This window comes from Peromyscus eremicus, chromosome 7, assembly GCF_949786415.1.
Source record: "Peromyscus eremicus chromosome 7, PerEre_H2_v1, whole genome shotgun sequence".
In the NCBI taxonomy this organism is placed as follows: domain Eukaryota; kingdom Metazoa; phylum Chordata; class Mammalia; order Rodentia; family Cricetidae; genus Peromyscus; species Peromyscus eremicus.
Genome location: NC_081422.1, coordinates 18,392,850 through 18,412,736, shown reverse-complemented (window position 1 = coordinate 18,412,736; position 19,887 = coordinate 18,392,850). Strand labels below are relative to the sequence as shown.

Here is a 19,887-nt window from a genome sequence, read left to right as displayed (position 1 = left end):
AAGTTTTCAAATTTCTTTTCATTCTCCTTTTAACATTACCAAACATAAGAAAAATAAGAACTCGTAGGTATCGCTAGCCTTTTGGCGTGTTACAAAATGGCGTGTTACAAAATGTTCAAAGAAGAACAATCGCCACTGTTTAGCAGAGGAAATAGAACCTTGGAGTTTATACAGCACAGCTTAGAATTTGGCCACCTCCAACCCAGAGCTGGCCTCAGTGCTCACGTTTACCACTCATCCTGGAGTCCTCATCAGCAGGATCTTCATTTGTCTCTGGAGAGATATGGAGGAAGAGGAGCGACTTCCACCTGCAGTCTATAGACACATTTTAGGAAAATAGTTTCTGGTTTACATATAACCTAAAATTTCAGCTGGATATTGAGGGCTGGTCTTCAGAAACTGCGCTCAGCACCACTCTTGGCTAATGCAGGTGCTAGGTAGGTACCCTAGCCGCTAACAGCCACGGAGGAGCACACTGCTTAGATGAGGGCTTTCAGCTCTGCATCGGTCAGCTCGTTCACTTCCATGATCTTCTCTAAGTGCTCCATGTACCGGCTGTGATCATGTAGGAAGTGGGGGACTCTCAAGTTTTCAGTAACTGCCAATCCTTTCAAGCGATCCACATCTTCATAAGATACCTGACAAAGGGAATTGTTTTACAACGATAAGTTACATTTTGGAAGTGAATTTTTCTCTTGGACCTTAAATATGTGGATATGAGACCAGGTGTAGTGGCTCACATCTTTACAACACTTGGGAACTTGCAGGCAGAGACAGGTGAACCTCTATGAGTTTGAGGCCAGCCTGGGCTGGTGACTTTGAGTGGTGTCCAGTGCTCATTAACTGTTCCCAAATTCCTAGCACCCCTGAGAATGACACTGAAATCTACTCTGCCTGCACTCGGTAAATGGAGTAGCAGGAACCGGACGGCAGTGTATCTGTTTGCAATGTGGCTTCCTAAATATATACATATTTCAAATTTTTTTAAAATTGTGTTTGTCTGCATGTATGTATGTGCACAACATGTGTGACTGGTGCCTTTAAAGACCAGAAGAGGGTTCTGGATCCCCTGGAACTGGAGTTATGGATGGTTATAAGCTATCATGTGTGTGCTGGGAATGAAATCCAGATCCTCTACCAGAGCAACAGGTGCTCTTAACCCATTTTCCAGCTCCCTAAATACATTTTGTAAAGATGTGTGTGTGTGTGTGTGTGTGTGTGTGTGTGTGCGCGTGTGCGTGTGTGTGCGTGTGTGTGTGTGTGTGTGTGTGTGTGTGTGTGTGCGCACAGGTGGACAGGTGCCTGCCAAGAACAAAGGAAAGTGTGAGTCCTCCAAAGTTGGCGTTCTAGGTGGTTATGAATCGAACCATCTGGGGGTGCTGAGAGCCAAGCTCAGGTCCTTTGCAAGAACGGCAAACACTCTTAAGCCACTGAGTCACCTCCCCAGATCTCTGCTTTCTGGAATATTTGAAGCACACTGTTATGACTTATTGCTTAGAAAGGATTCCTTTCAAATGTCAGCATTCACTGTCAAAGTACCTGGTCACCTGAGTTGGTGATGGACATATGCAACTAGATTGGTACTCTACTTTAATGTTTACTGAATTAATGGTAAATTCTTTTTAAAAAAAAAAAATAGTATGGTCATGTTCCAGGACAGCTAGGACTGTTGCACAGAGAAACCCTGTCTTGAAGAAGAAAAAAAAAGTTTAAGGTCATCTTCGGCAGCATAACTAGTTGGAGGCCATCCTAGCTCACGAGATTCTGGTTCAAAAAACAGACAAACAAAACCCAAAAGCAAACCCAAAAAGATGCACATAAAAATAAAACGTTTCCCCAAATTCTCTACTCATTTGTTTCTTACTAATCACAAAGACGTTTCCTTCTGTTGTCACAAAGAAGAAACTTGTTCCACAACAACAAAGTAACAAACAGTCTGAACACGGGTGGCTTGGATCACATGACCAAGTGAAAGGCAATGCTGACTGGGAGGCCGGCCACTGTTCACTCACCTTGCCCAGGGCAGTCAGCAGATGAAAGTCTATGGACTCTCTGAATCGAAGGATTTGAAGGATTCCATCCAAGTACACCTGGTCTTTACTGAAACACCCTGGAGAAACCAGAAGAATGTTTACTTTCTTTCTCTTTAAAAGGAAATTTTATTTTTTTAATGGTATGTGTGCACGTGTGTATGCATGTGAGTGTGTGCATGTGTGTGTGTGCATGTGAGTGTGTGCATGTGTGTGTGTGCATGTGAGTGTTTGCCTTAAGTGTATCTTGTCCTACCACAGAACACATTGTGTACTTCAGTACTGGCACCTGGGGAGGCCGGCCGTGAGCTGCCCGGAGTGGGTCCTGGGAATGGACTCAGGTCCTCTGCACAATCATACACATTTAACTGCTGAGCCATCTCTCCAGCCCAGTGCTGGGTTTTTAATGTTTAAAGAAACACCAAGTCAGATGCTAACCATTCTCTTGATGGTAGAGTGTATTTAAAACATCCTAGTTTTATTTTCTGAGACAGGGTCTCACTCACTAGATAGCTTGAGTTGTCCTGGCACTGTTTGTAGACCAGGCTAGCCTTGAACTGACAGAGATCCACCTGCCTCTGTCTTGTGCTGGGATTAAAGCTGTGTGCCACCATGCCTGGCCCACATTTATTTTTATTCAATTATTGTCACAACATAAAATGCAAGATCTTGGAAAGTAACAAGATAGTATTGATAGTGCACAGACCAGTACTTTGACCTGAAGAACCTATTTTACCACTTTTTCTTAATTAAAATGACATTTTCCCCTAATTTAAAGACTGAGACTTAAAGTCAGTGACTTACAAACATTACCCCACCCATACCAACTGAGCATGAGGGTCATGCCTTGGTGTGAAGGAGAGATGGGGTGAGAAGTCTTAACAAGGGCAATATGGAGGTGTGGGGTGTTTGAATGTCCTGTGTTCTTCTGTTTGCTCTGTGCTAAACAGGACTAGCCCCGCCCTAACTCCTTTAAGATTATGATCCTGGACACTACAGCGCATAACTGTGAGTCAAGAAGTATTTGGGAGGCTGAGGCAAAAGGATCTTGAAATTTCCATCATCCTGGGTGGAAATAGTATGATACTGTTTTGGTTGATTAGGGTTGTTTTTACTTTGCTTTGTTTTTGAGACTAGTTTCAGGCTCAGGAAATATCTCAGTCTGTAAAGAGCTTGCCTCTCAAGCATGTGGAGTTCAATTCTAAAACCTACATCTAAAAACTGTCAATGACACTGGCTTTTGTTGTGTAGCCCTGGCAGGCTTTGAACACACATCCATTTCCATCTCAGCCTCCTGAAGAGTGCAATTACAGCTATATGTTACCACACTCTGCTAAAATTATGACTTAGTTGGGCGGTGGTGCACGCTTTTGATCCCAGAACTCTGGAGGCAGAGCCAGGCGGATCACTGTGAGTTCAAGGCCAGCCTGGTCTACAGAGCGAGATCTAGGACAGGCACCAAAACTACACAGAGAAACTCTGTCTTGAAAAACTAACTAACTAACTAACTAACTAAATAAATAAATAAATAAATAAATAAGATTAAATAAATAAATAAAATTATGACTTAATGCTTTAAAAACTGGAAAGCCCAGATTGATCTGCCCAGATTGATCTACACAGGGAGTTCCTAGTCATCCAGATTAATGTATTAATGAGGGTTCAGCATCTTAAAATTGTCCTTGTTTTATATAAATTTCAGGATGTCTATTTTTAAAAAAGCCTTTAGGGGTGGAGTTGCTGCTCTTTCAAAAAACCTGGATTTGATTCCCAGCACCCACATGGAGGCTCACAACCTTCTCTAACTCTAGTTTCAGGGGCTCTAACATAACCTTCTGCAGTTCACGGACACCAGGCATGCATAGACATACATGCAGGCAAAACACCCACATACGGGGGTGGGGATTCAGCACAAGGCCCTGGGTTTGGTCCTCAGCTCCAGAAAAAAAAGAAAAAAAAAAAAAACACCCATACACATAAAAAAATTTAAATTAAGATTAAACAAAAAATCAAGAGAGCTAGAGTGGCTTAGTTAGAAAAGTGCTATGAAAGCCCTTGATCCCCAACACCCACATAAAAAGCTGGGTGTGGCTGTCATGTGTATAGCCCAGTGCTGTGAAGGCAGGAGACAGGTGACTCTCTGGAGCCCGCTGGCCAGCCAGTCTATAGCCCATGGTCCTGAGTCCCAGTTAGAGACTCTGCCTCAAGATGTAAGGTAGGGAAACAAAGGTGGGTAGGCAGCACAGGGGCTCGTAATCCGAGGTATGGACATGAAGGCAGGGGTCAGGAGGTAAGGCCATTCTTGGGGACACACTGAGTCCAGACTTGGTCTCAATTATTTTTAAAATGGGGGGAGGTGGGCACAGTGGTACACGGTTTGAATCCAGTAAGTGTGAGTTCAAGGCCAACAACTTTTAAAGATGGAGTTCTAGGCCAGCTAGGGTTACTTATCAGGACTTGTCTCGGGGGAAAAGCCTGAGGTGGCTCAGGAGGCTGGTGGGATTACCGTGCCTGCCTGACTCCCTGAGTTCCATCCCTGAAACCCACGTGTAAAAGCCGGATGCAATGGTAGCATCTCCAACAGCAGCCTCCTGAGCAGTGTGGGGGGCCAGCCCGCCTAGAACAGGTAACATGGCAGAAACACGGTGTTTCCTGTTTCATCCTCAGTAAGGTGGAAGGACAGAACGGACTCTCGAAAGTTGCCCTGTAATCTCCACATGTGTGCCAAAGTGCCTGTACACCCATGCTCACAGACACATCACACACACACACACACACACAGTGAAATATAAAAACTCCAAACAAAAACAATACTACAGAGGTGTACGGCACTTGGACGAGGACACTGGAAGCTGACCTCTGTCTTCACAAACATGTGCACACATATGCATGCACACACTTGTCTCCCTCTCCACCAAAAACCTCAGACAGAAGCTAGGCGGGAAAACATCTGCCTTCTGTATCCTCAGCATGTGTAGGCGGCTGGAGTTGTCAAAGACAACATGGTCAAGGAACTGGAAAGACAGTCCACAGAATGGTAAAAAGACAAGCTGGCAGATTTGTAGCCACATAAAGACCTCTTCTGATTCAATTTTAAAAAGGCAAAGAATTCAATTAAAAATGGGCAAAAACAAGCAGTTCTCTTAGAGAAATACAAAGATGAACTAAACAAATGAAAAGATGTTTAACAGCATAGTCACCAGGTAAACCAACCAAGACTACAACAAGCTACTTTTCACATCTACCAGAATGCAGTAACAGTTGCTGGTTTAAAAAATGAAAAACACGCAAATGTTGGCAAAGGCGTGGCGAGGCGCACTGAGCACTGGCAAGTGTGAGCCAACAGTCATGGGCAAAGTCTCCAAAGCTAGAGTGAGTCACCATGCTCCCTGACTATTTCGCTTGTGAGCAGTGGCGGCTTATGCTTGGAATGCCAACACCCAGGAAGCTGAGGTGGGGAGAGTTCTGTGAGTTCCAGGCCAGGCTGAGCTACAAAGTGAGGTGTACAGAGTCAAGTGGAATGAAAACACGGTGCACATGAGCACAGAAACACTATAGCAGCATTATTCCTTGAGAGCCTAAACATGGAAACGCATGAACTGTCTACCAGCTGGCAAAAGGATAAAGAATTATTTCAGCTACAGCATGAATCTGAAAACATCTGTCCGGGCACTGTTTTCCAAGGTTTTAATCCCTGCACTCAGAGGCAGAGGCAGGTGGATCTCTGTGAGTTTGAGGCCACCATGGTCTACACAGTGAGTTCCAGGTCATCCAAGCCTACAGAGCGAGATAGTTTCAACAAGAAAAACCAAAACGGGAAAAAACATCCTGCTAATTGGAGGAGGCCAGCCACAAAGGATCACAAGTTATATAATTCTATTCATATGACATGTTCAAAATGAGTAAATTTACAGAGAGTAAAAGTAAAAACCACTAAAAACATTGCCTGAAAGCTGAGAGAGAATATATGGGGCACGAATTCTAGTGGATATGTGTTTCTTGGGGTAGAGGGGACTGGGTAAAAAGAATATTCCGAAATTAGTGATGATAACTGCATGGCTCTATAATATTGAAAAAACAATGAAGCTTACATTTTAAATGGCTGAACTAATTGTAAGGCATATGCCATCTCAAATATCTCAATGAAGCTGTTTCCAAAGGCTGGAGAGAGGGTCAGCGGTTGAGAATGCTTACTGCTCTTACAAAAGACCCAGGTTGTGTTCCCATCACCACATCAGGTGGCTCACAACGGCCTGTAACTCAGTTTCCAGGGATTCTGATGCCCTTTGGCTTCTGTGGGCACCAGGCATACGTATGGTGCACATAAACTCATGAAGGCACACACATACACCTAAGTAAAAATAAATAAATCTTAGAAAATGAGATATAGAAAAGGCAAAAAATTAGTAACTGGTTAGTCAGTGATTGATTGGTCAAGAAGAACGTTGTATGTGTGCTCATTCTATTTTTTTAAGTTACAAAAACTTTTACATTTACTAAGTGTGTGTGTGTGTGTGTGTGTGTGTGTGTGTGTGTGTGTGTGTGACAGTGCTCAAGTGGAGGGATCAGAAGGACACTTGCAGAAGTCACCTCTCTCCTTCCACTATGTGATGAGTCTCCAGGGATCAAGCTCAGGTCACCAGGCTTGGCACCAAGCACCTTTTACCTGCTGAGCTATCTTGCCGGCCCTCCTGCCTTTTCAGTCTGGGTCTCACTATGTAGCTGACTGGCCTCAAACTTGTTATCCTCATGTTTACAAGAGAATCACAACTAGCCAGAAAGTCAGAAGCCTGCCCCTGAGGGACACTTACCTGGCTGGGAAGTGTCAGTCCACCCTCTCTTGGCTCTTACACAGTAATCCCATCTTGTATTAGGGTCCTTGACGAACTTGCCAATGTCTTTGAAAAGTTCACAAAAGGACATCCGGCTGGCTTGATAGACTGTGTAGTAGAGGAGGGCAGCCCTCCACAGGAAGGGGTCTTTTCTGAACAGGACACTATGAATGCTGGCCAGCCCTTCCTCTGTAGGGTTGTTTGGCTTTAGCTCATGTTTTTTGCGGCCAATCCAATTGTTCCATGGTTGCTGAAGGTTATTAATACCCCGGAAGTAATGAGTACCTACAGGGAGAAAGGCTATGAATGATAGGAAATGACCTGTTTCCATCCTTCCCCAAAGAACATTTGCGTTTAGGTCTGGAATATTCTCCCTCAAAGTCCTAAGTGCTAAATGCTTGTTCTCAACTCGGTGCTCCTGGGAGGTGGTAGGACCAGTGTAAAGGACCTAGGTGTAAGGACCAGTGACAGTCTGGAAAAGGGACTGTGGACCTTTTCCTCTGCCTTCACTACTTTCTTGGCCGTGTTCGGTGGCCACATACACCCACCATGATATGCTGCTTTACCAGGCTCAAAGGCAATAACATCAGCCCATAAGGAGCTTAAACCTACAAAATTATGAGCCAAAATAAACATTTTTTTTTCTTAAGTTGATTGTCTTGGGCTACATGAGACCTTGTCTCAGAAAACAAATTAAAAAAATAAAAAAAATTAAAAATTTAAAAATCCCCAAGCTCTTAAGGCCAAAAGAAGGTCTTTTATAGTTCCTTTCTCAGCCAGTTTATACTTAGGAGCCAAGGGAGATCAAAGACCCAGATGCTATCTTTGCATGTTGCTGGTTACAACTGGTGAACTCACCTGGGAGGAACCTCATACTGCCCTTCTAGCCACTCCAACAGCATCAGAGGCCCTGAAAGCAGATCCTGGGTCCACCACTCTGGAGTCAGGCCTTGAAGGCCAAAGCAAACAAACCAACCAACCCCTTGGAGCTCAATAGAGGGATATTATCCTTTGTCCTGCCTCCCTGGTTCTCTGCATAGGGCTTGCAATTTGGAGCTTTGTGCTAAGGCCTGCTCCTGGTGGGATGAAACCTTTCTTTGCTCAGAAGACTCCAATTTCACATCTCCCAGATTTCGTTGTTGTGTTTATCCCACAGGCACACTCTATCCCAAGTGCCAGTCAGTAACCCCAAATGAAAGCACCGATGCACTTTGTCTCCCAGATAGCTCCACTGGAGGGTACCCCAAATGCTGACTCAAAGGCCCCACCTAGCAGGAAGGAAGCATATTCTGTTATCAGCCCAAATTTCCTGATAGCAGTTAGGGTTACCTCTTCAGAAGGTGGAAATGATGAGAACCAAGACAGAAACAAGGCAGAAGTTTAGGGATGTGGCCTCAATTGGTGTCCCTGGCCATAAGCCGAAAATGATCCAGGTTCTGTCCTGACTGGAGGCCAGAAATGGCGGGAGGGAGTGCTGGTTTCTTGTCTCAGCCTAAACTGGACAGCACTGTTTGAGAATGTACAAGAGGGAAGGCCTGAATCTCCAGTCCAGACATCAGTTCATTTTGCGAGCAGTTTTGGAACTGGGTCTTTCGAATTCCATGGAGAATGGGTTTTATCTATTCTCCAACTGTAGCCCATCTCCTGAATGGATTTCAGCCTCCATCAGAGGATCAGGTGCTACAGTAGCAGTATAAAGCTATTTCCTCTTGGTCACAAGAATGGAATCTACCTTTCACCCTATGTGGAGACCTAACATTTCAAGCTACCCAAAACATTGGAGTTAACCTAGTTGGGCCAGCCAATCACCTGGCTACAGGGACAACCCTGTAGCAAAGTGGATTCACTTTAAGCCATGCTGAAGAGATGAGGGCAATAAATATCCCTCTAATGAAATAATGTACTTTTCCTTCCCAGAAAACCAACCCCCAGTCCAGTGGCTTGTGGAGCAGCAGCCATGGAGTATGTTAATCCTGACTGCTTTTCCAAGTCTTTAACCAGAGAAGGGTAACTTTTCCTTTTCTTGGTCTCTTTCCTAAGAATGCATCTCCTCAATTTCAGATGGAGAACTAAAACCCAAAGGGTTGAAATGAATTTCCAAGATAGTGTTCTAAAATTATAATTTGAAATGATATACAATCCAAGTAAAGCTTAACAACCTCATGACTTTTTACTAAATATTGCTAAGAAAAAAAACCCATACACACTCTGAAAGAATACTTCTTTGGGGTAGTTCTTGATAGTAAAATGAGTAAGTTGAAAGGGCTGTCCCTACCTATCTCATGCCTCAGCATTCCCTCCAGCCAATGCTCTCTCGCAGTAGAAATATTGATGGTTAGAGTTGGGCATCCATTTACTACGGTCATGGATGCCCTGGAAAGCAGGTCTTCAGTGAGATGAACTACAATCTAGGTAGAGAAAAAACACATACATGGGGCTGGTAGGACAATCCAGTGGGTTAGGGCACTCAATACAAAGGCTGACAACCCAAGCTCTCCAAAACCACCATGTTGGAGGGAGAATCAACTCCCAAAAGTTGTGCCCTTGTCCCCTGACCACCATACACACTGTGGCATGCATGCTCCCACACACATACACATATAAATATATGATTATATAACATACACATATACACACAAAAAATATATATAATGGGAAAGGGGAGAACGTTTTTACAGAAAATAATGGGCCCATACATTAATTAAACTGAATTAAACTAAGTTGATGAAATGTACATCTAGTCACATTTGAACCTTCTAATTTTAACCCTCTGAGAATTTAAGAACGTTTATTGGATTGAAAAGAACGTGAAGAGTCTGGTTGTGGTAGCACACGTCTTTAATCCCAGCACTCAGGAGGCAGAGGCAGGGAGATCTCTGTGAGTTCGAGTCCATCCTGGTCTATATAGCCAGTTAGGAGCTGGCTGTGCCGAGGAAGACAGAACTGCAGTGTGTGCTCTCAAACACAGCTGAGTGTGACGGTGAAGGGAAGGGAACAGTGGGGACTAGGAGACCAAGGCAAGAGGAACAAGGTCCACTTGGCTGCAGAGAATTCAAGGCCACCCTGAGCAACTCAGTGGGAGCCTGTCTTGAGCAAAAGTAGGAGGGAGTAGACCTTCGAGGTAGAGTGCTTACCCGAGGCCTTGAGCCCACTTCTCAGTACTTTACAAAGGAAGGGTGACGAGACGGCTCAGCGGGCAAAGGCGCTTGCCCTGCAAGCTGGCAACTCAAGCGTGAGCCCCAGAGCCCACACGAGATTGGAAGACCTCACTTGTGTGTGTGTTTGTGTGTGTGTGTGGGGGGGCTGCTCCTTGTCTGTGAATGAGACTATCAATAAGAGAACACTGTAGCAAATTCACTAATTGTCCTGAGAAACTCACAAAACACCCTAAGCTACACATATAAGAATGTCAATAAGAGCAAAAGGAAGGTGGCAAGAAGCCAGTTCGAGGAGTTAAAAAGGACTGATCAAACAAAACCTGCCGAAAACACCCGAGTGTGGCACTGACCGAGTGCCAACACCACAGCCAGGTCCCCGAGTTCACCTCTGGCCCGTACCTCTCCGAGGCAGCCTTCCTTCACCATGTACTTCCTAACGTGACTCCAGATTCGAGTTTTAGACAACAAGCTTCCACCAGTAGCTTGTTCAAATTTCTCATAACTTCCGTATTTCTGTAAAGTCAGCGCCATGATATTGATGGACTGTAAAAGAAAGGGAGATAAGGACAGTGAACAGCTCATGCCACTCTGAGACGAAGCTAATTATGACCTTATTGGTCAAGACTTGTTCAGATTTATTGATTACTGAATTAACTGCAACTCCAGCTGTGCATTTTTCTAAGCTAAAACAGTTTCCACTGACTTTCACAGATTTACAAGTGCTCTTCTTGCTGGCACAGCATTGCATGCCTGGTCTACACAGTGAGATCCTCCCAGGGCTCCACAGTGAGACTGACTATAGGTGAGAAGGGGGCAGGGCTGCAAAAGCAATGCTCTTCTCTCCTGTCTTCTTGTGTCTTTAAAAGCCACACATCATGCCTACACCTGCTGCTAGAAAAAGCCGGGTAAAGAGGAACCTGGCTCCTTGACAGGATCCATGGTGGTTTGGAAGAACTCCAGGATAAATGAAGTATGTCTCCAGATCAGTTAATACGTTATAAGGACCATTTAGATAAAGAAAAAAAAGCTTCAAAAATTTAAAAACACACAAAACAACCAGTCCTTTGCAACAATCTATACAATCTGCTCAAAATGCATCTATTTATTTATTTACTCTATGCTATGGATGTTTTGCCTACACATATGTCTGTGTACCACTTGTATGCATCTTTTTTTTTTTCACAAAATAGCAAGTAAATTTTATTTTAAAGGCAAGCAAAAGTATTGATCAGAAATACAGACATCAGTACTGAAGTGTCAAAAGCTGCCTTTATTCTGGTGACAAAAAAAAAAAAAGTAACACTCTCAAGGCCAGCCTGGTCTACAGAGCGAGATCCAGGACAGGCACCAAAGCTACACAGAGAAACCCTGTCTCGAAAAACAAAACAAAACAAAACAATAATAATAATAATAATAATAATAATAATACTCTTTGGGGACAAAAAGAACAATAATAGTAAAACAAAAATAACAGTCTTAAAATATTTCCATCTTTCACCGAGGGCAATGTATCATCTACTTCTCATTATCTTAAAAGATTGAGATGTTTTTCCCAAATATACACAGAAAAAGTAAAGACTAATTACAAATCTGGTGATAAATACAGATCATCAGAACCGCCAAGAAAACCACAGGAAGAAAAAAGTCAGAAGAAACCTGCTCTTCAAAGATCTTTTGTGAAAGAAATTAAGAAATTCCCGCCAGGCAGTGGTGGCACACGCCTTTAATCCCAGCACTCAGGAGGCAGAGGCAGGAGGATCTCTGTGAGTTCGAGGCTAGCCTGGGCTACAGAGTGAGTTCCAGGAAAGGCGCAAAGCTACACAGAGAAACCCTGTCTCAAAAAAAAAAACAAACAAACAAAAATCCCCTGTATCTGGCTGCTCTTGAGAGGACCTGGTCTGGCTCCCAGCACTCACACAGCAGCCCACAATGGTCTGTAACTCTAGTCCCAGGGGCCCGAACAGCCTCTTCTGGCCTCTGCAGGCATCTATGTATGAAGCGCACTTACATACATACAGGGAAAACACCCATACACATAAAAATAAGTACATTTCTTTAAAACCATGCATATACATAAAAATAAATCCTTAAGAAAAGATATGAAAAGAAATCTAATTTCTGGGCTGCTGTGGACTGGTTACAGAAGTCTGTTTCCCACAGTCTAGGTGTGTCACTGTGAGCACATCACTGAAGGTATGGCTCAGTGGTGGGTGTGGGTAACAGTGATAATCTACTTTGAAGCTGAGAAAATGCAGTCAACCTTTGTTGTCAGTACAGGGTAACTATTCTATTCACTCTTACGGTTCCACTCTTCATCAGCACTATAAACCACTTGGCATGTCACAACAGGAGGGAGAAGAATCACATCACGAAGTGTAACTCAATGCATAAATACATCACTAATGAACCAGGAATGCATCACAAGGTACCACAACACAAAATTACTTCAATAGGCTTCTGCTGCCAAAAACACCCCCGAAAGCCTTGCTGTTCAGCGCAGCAAAGGGCAGCGACACTGGAGCAACCAGGCTGTCCCTAAAGGCAAACCTCAGGGCCACTGCTTATCTTTATGCCTATTAAATCAGAACCTGGGTTTGGCTTGTTTGTTTTTTGGTGGTGGTGTTGAGACAGGGTCTCACTGAAACAGACTGGTCTCAACTCACAGAGATCTGCCTCCCTCTGCCTCCTAAGTGCTGGGATTACAGGTGTGGGACAGGATGCCAGCTTTCAAAACCCACTTTTTAAACAAGATCCCCAGGTGATTCAAATGCAGTAAAATGCAAGAACTATGCAGACCTGCAAGTAGAGGACAGGAGTCCCCACAGGCTGACTGCTCTGTGTGGCAGCCAGATAGTTAAAAGTGCAAATTAGCAATGATTAAAACCAAATTCACCATCATCTACATATCAAACAGTGAAAAGAATGTGGGAACTGGCTTTAGAAACTGCAGAAGACAGTAAGTGTCCCTTCCATACTGGAGTGACAGAACCAAAGGAAGTTAAATTTTATTGTAATTTATGCTTATACTTTTCAAATATTTTTCTTTCTACATATTTTAAATGTTTCTTTATTATTCCTACTAGAGCTTTTTTTTTTAAGCATGTACTTAATTTCAGAAAAAAACTAGCTTCTCTGGGGTTGTTCGCTTAGGAAAATGTGGTTATTGGCTCACTGCACAGGTGTTCCTTATATTTTTGATATCCTTGTCAAATAGGAAGTACAAATAGTGGTGTGTGTGTGTGTGTGTGTGTGTGTGTGTGTGTGCGCGCGCGCGCGCGCCATGAGGGAACGTGAGTTTTCTATGAAATGGTACACAACAGAGCACCACTTCCTCCACCTCGTCTTGCCTTGTCCCCCATCACCATGGCAGCAATACCATACAGGGTTACACTCACGTTTTCCAAAAGCTTCTTTAATAGTTAACATCAAATATTGGGACTGCAGATTCATCCTGGTTGGTAGAGCCCTTGCCTGGTACACATGGAGTCTCGGGTCTGATGCAGTACCGCATTAAATAAAAACAAAATGGACAGACAGGGTCTGCAAGTCCAGCACGGGGGGAGGTGGGAGGCAAGGTCAGAACTTCAAATTTGAAGCCAGCCCGGGCTACACACGGCCATGTCTTTAAAAAGAAAAAGAAAAAAAAAAACCATCTTATGCAGCTTCTATGGAGACAGTATTTACTATCTACTAGGATGAAAAACATTTCATTCTCAAAAAAATTATTTTTCTTCTTCCTGTCACCAGAAATTCTGAATGTTAGAATCTCTGCCCCCAGGGTCAAAAGGTAAAGTGTATGACTGAATAGAGGAATAGGCCAGGTTTTTCTGTTTCCCTTCCTTTCTTGGTGACAGGATTCCACGTAGCTGAGGTTAGCCTCAAACTCCTAACCCTCCTGTCTTTGTCTCCCAAGCTGGGACTGCAGGTATGTGCATCACACCAGGCTCCATTTTCCTGAGTGTCCACGTTCTAACACAGGTGTGGGATGCAGAACACCAACACAAGTCAAAGTGCACCGTCAAGTTTCAGAGACAGCTCAGCTGTGTATTACAAGTAAACGATCACGTTTTTCCAGACGGCATTTACACTTTCTCTTATATTTTAATTAGAAAAAAATATTATTTTTAATGTGCTTTTGCCTCCATGAATGTCTGTGCAGCACGTGTGCCTGTGCCTGCAGAAGCCAGAGGAAGGCATCAGATCCCCTGGAACTGGGGTTACAGATGGTTGTGAGCTGCCATGTGGGTGCTGGGAACTGAAGAGGATCCAGTGCTCCATCTCTCCAGGTCCTAGATTCTTTTAAAAGTAAATACATTTCTTACTGATGGCAGGCAGACAGGAATTCCAAAAGATGAAAAATGAAGAGCAAACAAGTCATGTCCATTTGGCTGACTACAGGAGAGAACAAAACCCGAACACTGTAATTTATTAAGCGGTGCTGTTTACCAAGCGAGAGAAGCCATGAGGCACAACGAAACCCACTATAAGAGTTTATTAAGGAAGGGAACAGAAAAGACGTGCATAGGCCTACGGAATGACTGTGTGGGAAGAGAGGGGAGGAACAGGTGGAACCTGCTTTTATAGGTGTACACTCACCCCACCCCCGCCCCCGCCCCGCACATTCGCATATGGGTTTACGTAGTTACACTACGCATGCACAGCACACGGATTACACAGTACGTAGGGCCCTGGGTAGACTTGCCTGTCTGCTGGACAGCGCACTCCGGGTCATGTAGCTGGGGGAGTGGCTAGGAATTCTAACAAACACTACCACGACAAAAGCTGATGAACACGTGGAGAAACCAGAACCTCTAGTCACTACTGAACAACAGCAGCCTGTGGTCATCATTTTGAAGTTCATTGTAAGGTTAAAACTAGCACAAGACATTTAAGCAATTCACCTACAAAATGGAAATCTTGGGCTGGAGAGACGGCTCAGTGGTTAAGAGCACTGGCTGCTCCTCTAGAGGACCCGGGTTCAATTCCCAGCACCCACATGGCAGCTCACATCTGTCTGTTAACTCCAGTTCCAGGGGGATCCAACACCCTTACACAGACATACATGCAGACAAAACACCAATGCACATAAAATAAATAAATAAATCTTTTTGTTTTGTTTTGTTTTGTTTTTCGAGACAGGGTTTCTCTGTGTAGCTTTGCACCTTTCCTGGAACTCACTTGGTAGCCCAGGCTGGCCTCGAACTCACAGAGATCCGCCTGGCTCCGCCTCCCAAGTGCTGGGATTAAAGGCGTGCGTCACCACTGCCCGGCATAAATAAATCTTTTTTAAAAAAGGTTTAAAAAAAAAAAAGGCCGGGCGGTGGTGGCGCACGCCTTTAATCCCAGCACTCGGGAGGCAGAGGCAGGCGGATCTCTGTGAGTTCGAGGCCAGCCTGGGCTACCAAGTGAGTCCCAGGAAAGGCGCAAAGCTACACAGAGAAACCCTGTCTCGGAAAAACCAAAAAAAAAAAAAAAAAAAAAGGAAACCTTTTTCTCTATAAAATGTCACCATTGTCTTTGAGGAGATGGCAAACTTCCTGAAAACCTCAATGTCTGCTAACTGATCTGCTTTTGGTTTACTTGCTGGTTTTGTCTTTGGTTTATGAACTTGGAAATCTGACCATCAGTCACAGGCGACTTCCACGGCCATGTGCTAACCAACCAATCTCCCCTCTCAAGTGCACTTTCCTTCTGTGAAAACCTGCATACACGGTGGGGGGTGAAGTGGGCACTGTGCAAGAGGACAGTTAGATTTGCCTTTCCCGGGCTTGTCTCTTTGCTGGCAACGTGGAGATGCCAAGTCCTGACCCTACTTACCTTACAGAACTGCTGTAAGGACACAATGGAGATGGGGGAATGAACGTGCTTTGTCATCTATTTCCCAAATCACTAGACAGCACTGAATTTGTCAGAACTTGAAGTCTTTAATTTTGGAATTTGGGGCAAATATTTTGCCCTCTAACTTTTTTTATTAGAGGCAATGTCTTTACTACCTTGCTAATATCTGACTTCAATACTCCATTTTCTTCCTTTGAGAAAACTGCAAAATCTAAGAATTTCCTCCTTAACTCCGAATAACTCTCAGACTCCTAGACTTAACACATCAGTTTACCTTAGTCTTTCAAGTGCTGGGGCTACAAGCATAGTCTAATTGTGACCAACCAGAGAGTGTTTTTTTTTTCAGGGTGGGGGGGGGGGGCTTTAGAAAGGGTCTCACACAGCCCAGGCTAGCCTTGAGCTATGTAGCCAAGGATGATCTTGAACTTCTGATAATCCTGTCCACACCTCCCAAGTGCTAGGATTATAGGTGTTGAACCCTTAAGCCCAGCCTTTAAAGAAATTATAGCAAGAGGATGGAGAAATGACTCGGAGGTTAAGAACATTGTCTGCTCTTGCAGAGGACCCTAGTTTGATTCCCAGCACTTACATGTCAATTCACAACTGTGTGTAACTCAAGTTTGTGGTCTCTGAGGGCACCAAGCACACACGATGCAGACATACATGCAGGCAAAACACCACATGTAAATTTTTTTAACTGAAAAAAAAAAAAAAACTCTGGCTGTATTGGGTAATGAACTGGGGCCTCACGCACTGTAGGCAAGAACTCTAGCACTGAACTGCAGCCCTGGGCTGTCCTCCTGAGCTATGACTGCCAACCTGACACAGCCTGGAGCGACCTGAGAGAGGAACCGCCTAGAGCAGACTGTCCTATGGACAAGTCTGTGGGGAATGTCTTCATTGTTAACTGATGTGGGAGGGCCTAGCCTGCTGTGGGCGGCACCATTCCCTGGGCAGGCAGACCTGGGCTGTATAAAAAAGCAGGCAAGCATGGCCTGCCCATGAGTGAGCCATCAAGCAGCATTTCCCATGATTTCTGCTGTATTCCCTTAGCTGTAAGCGAGGTGCCTGGTTAGAGTAAGAACAGCAAGCAGGCCTGCTTTCCATTTCCAGCCCTGACTTCCTTTAGTGACGGACTGAATCCATGAGCCAAAAGAAACCTTTTCCTCCCTTAGGCTGCTTTCGGTCTGAGTTTTATCATAGCAACAAAATGAAACTACAACAGTAGCCCTGGCTGGCTCATATTGGAGATCTTCCTGCCTCAGCCTCATGAGTGCTAGGGTGGCTAGTATGCACAACCTCAAAAGGCTAATCGTGTGTGTGTGTGTGTGTGTGTGTGTGTGTGTGTGTATGTGTGTGTATATGTGTGTGTATGTGTGTGTATATGTGTGTGTATGTGTGTGTGTGTATGTGTGTGTGTGTGTGTATGTGTGTATGTATGTGTGTGGTTATGTGTGTGTGTGTGTATGTGTGTGTATGTATGTGTGTGTATGTATATGTGTGTGTATGTATGTGTGTGTGTGTATATGTGTGTGTGTGTGTGTGTGTGTGTGTGTGTGTGTGTGTGTGTAGGCTTGGTGTCATTCCTCAGGAGCTATCCACCAGAGTTTTTGTTTGTTGGCTGCAGAACTCACAAATTTCTCTGGTTTGCTGGCCAGTAAGCTATAGAGATCTGTGATCATGAGTTTGGGGACCAAACTCAAGACGTCCATGCTTTAGTGCCAAGCACTTTACTGACTGAACTACCTCCCCAGCCTTCGAGTCTTTTTCTTTACATTAATGCTATCTAAACCATTTCCTGAGAGATGGTTACATTTAAAGACTTCATGCTCAAACGGGTTCAGACAACATTAGATCACACAGAGTTAAAATACTCTTACAAGCCACTGCTATGCCAACAGTGCAAAGTGAACCTTGGAAATTAATATAACGTGTGTTGAGCAATACACAAACATACATGCTCACTCTCTCTGGTATTCTCAGAATGAAAAGCAACATTTCAAACCTAAGTGAGTTTTCCGATAGTGGTTACTGTTTCTTGGCTAGAAATTAGAAAATAAAGACTTGTAATTGCTTAATCTGATCACTACAGCCAAATTTGAAGGGATGTAACAATAAACTTACATGGCACAGTCCACAGTAGGGCCACATCACAAGGTCTTCAATGTAGGCAGTAACCATGCGTAAAGTACTGCATAAGATACTTGGGACAGGTAACATGAGAACACTTTTACATTCTAATTTTTAAAAACCACTATGCTGGCAACACACATACAAACATGTATGTAGGCTGAAGTTGACATGGGTCACTAAAAATTGGGTCCACTGTTTATAAAGGGCTGTTGTATTAGGTATATAGGTGTATATTGTAGAGGACAGCTGTTTGGGCCTGGCCTGGGAAACTCAGTGCACAAGCCTGTGACGTTTGGAGTATGTAACCTACACTGCTAGTAATGGGGGGGGGGGGGCTAGCTAGGAGAAAAGAAAAGGAAACTTGACAGTTGAACAGTGGATCAGTGCAATGGCAGGTACTTGTACAAGATGTCTGAGAGGACAGAACTGACTTTGGTGAGAGGTTTTACAGTTTGGACTCAGGGGCAGGGACAGTGCTCGGCAGGGAAGGGCACGTGCCACCAGGCCTGACAACCCCCATGGTAGAAGAAAACTGACTTCCACAAACTGTTCTCTGACCTCCACACATGCACTGTGGCATCTGAGTACCCCAACAAAATAATAATAAAGATGGTTTAAAAGCTTTTTGGTTTCAAGGTAGGTTTTAAGGAAGCCTGAAATGTTTTCGGGAAGGAAAGTGCCATGACCAGATCTGAACCTTAGAAAGACCCTGACAACAATGTGAAAAGCAGGGAGAGACTAGGGTAATGAAAATGCTTTTGCCAATAATACATTTTCCATAACATAAATGCAGGCTAGGATTATGTTATAATAAAAGAGACAGCCCAAATACTTAAAAACCATTCTACCTATCCACATATGCACAGACCAGGGAATAAACAGACCTTAGGCACTCTGATACATGCCAAAGTCAGACACAGCCCACTCCTCTGGGCCCTTGGATCTCCTCTTCTATAGTCTGTGTGGACAGGGATGGAGGTAGACTGGGTGTATAAAAAGGTTAGTGGACATGAGAATGTGATGGCTACCAGGTTGTTTATAAACAGCATAATAGTGCAAACCAGTCCATCACATCTCCAACAGAACAAGCATCTATTCAGGCAGTTTCCTAGTAAAAACTGTTAGAGCACATGCTAATACTGCTTCCAAAGGTCAATGTGCAAAGCCTTCAGTGATTCATCAATGTCATACTTCCAACTCTGATATAAGAGAATCTTTTTTGTTATGAGGTTGAGAAATGGCCCCACTTTTCCTATGTAGTATATAAAACGTCCATGGGACATAGTAACCTTTAAATAACCTATTAGCCTTATTATGTTAAGATATCTGTGAAAGATTTGTGATTTTCTAAACAGAAAAATATGTCATCTAGAGAGAGGTATAATTTAAAGACTTGATTTTTCTCTTCTCTCTCTTTTTTAAAAGACAGGGTTTTTGGTTTCTCTATATAGCTCTGGCTGTCCTGGAACTCACTATGTAGACCAGGCTGGCCTTGAACTCTCACAGCTCCACCTGCCTCTGTCTCTGGGATTAAAAGCTTGAACCACCACATCCACCCCTAGGTTTCTGGTAAGTTTAAATATATCCAAGCGCAGGAAAACTGAGGATACCACAGTTTCTAGCCTGTCTAGGCAGGGCTCACTAGGCTCTGTTCTGGCTTACACTCTGCTGCCCACACTGGATGCCCTGGTGGCTGAGTCCCAGAACTCCTTGACCATTGACAGAGAGACCAATAGGAACAGTCAAGAGTCTACGTGCCGTCTTGGCTCACTCTGGCAGGGTTATTACTCTTCAGTTCAGGACCATAACCATCCTCCAACAACAGAGAGCCTGCCTCGGAAGCACCCAGACTTCGAAACTCATGAGAATGCTGCTGAGTCCTGGAGATCTCTTCCT

The 19,887-nt window shown here is 44.0% G+C and overlaps 1 protein-coding gene across 7 annotated transcripts in view; it reads right to left on the bottom strand.

Moving 5' to 3' along the window:
- Matcap2 (microtubule associated tyrosine carboxypeptidase 2) overlaps positions 1-19,887 on the bottom strand; it is a 52,918-nt gene continuing 33,031 nt past the window's right edge. For all 7 annotated transcript variants that reach the window (XM_059267518.1, XM_059267522.1, XM_059267523.1 and 4 more), the window contains 5 exons: positions 10,420-10,563; positions 9,138-9,270; positions 6,842-7,147; positions 2,013-2,110; positions 1-638 (listed from right to left, as the gene is read on the bottom strand). In XM_059267518.1, coding sequence (XP_059123501.1) covers positions 480-638; positions 2,013-2,110; positions 6,842-7,147; positions 9,138-9,270; positions 10,420-10,563 — 840 coding nt within the window. In that variant the 3' untranslated portion in view covers positions 1-479. The remainder of the gene's footprint in view (positions 639-2,012; positions 2,111-6,841; positions 7,148-9,137; positions 9,271-10,419; positions 10,564-19,887) is intronic.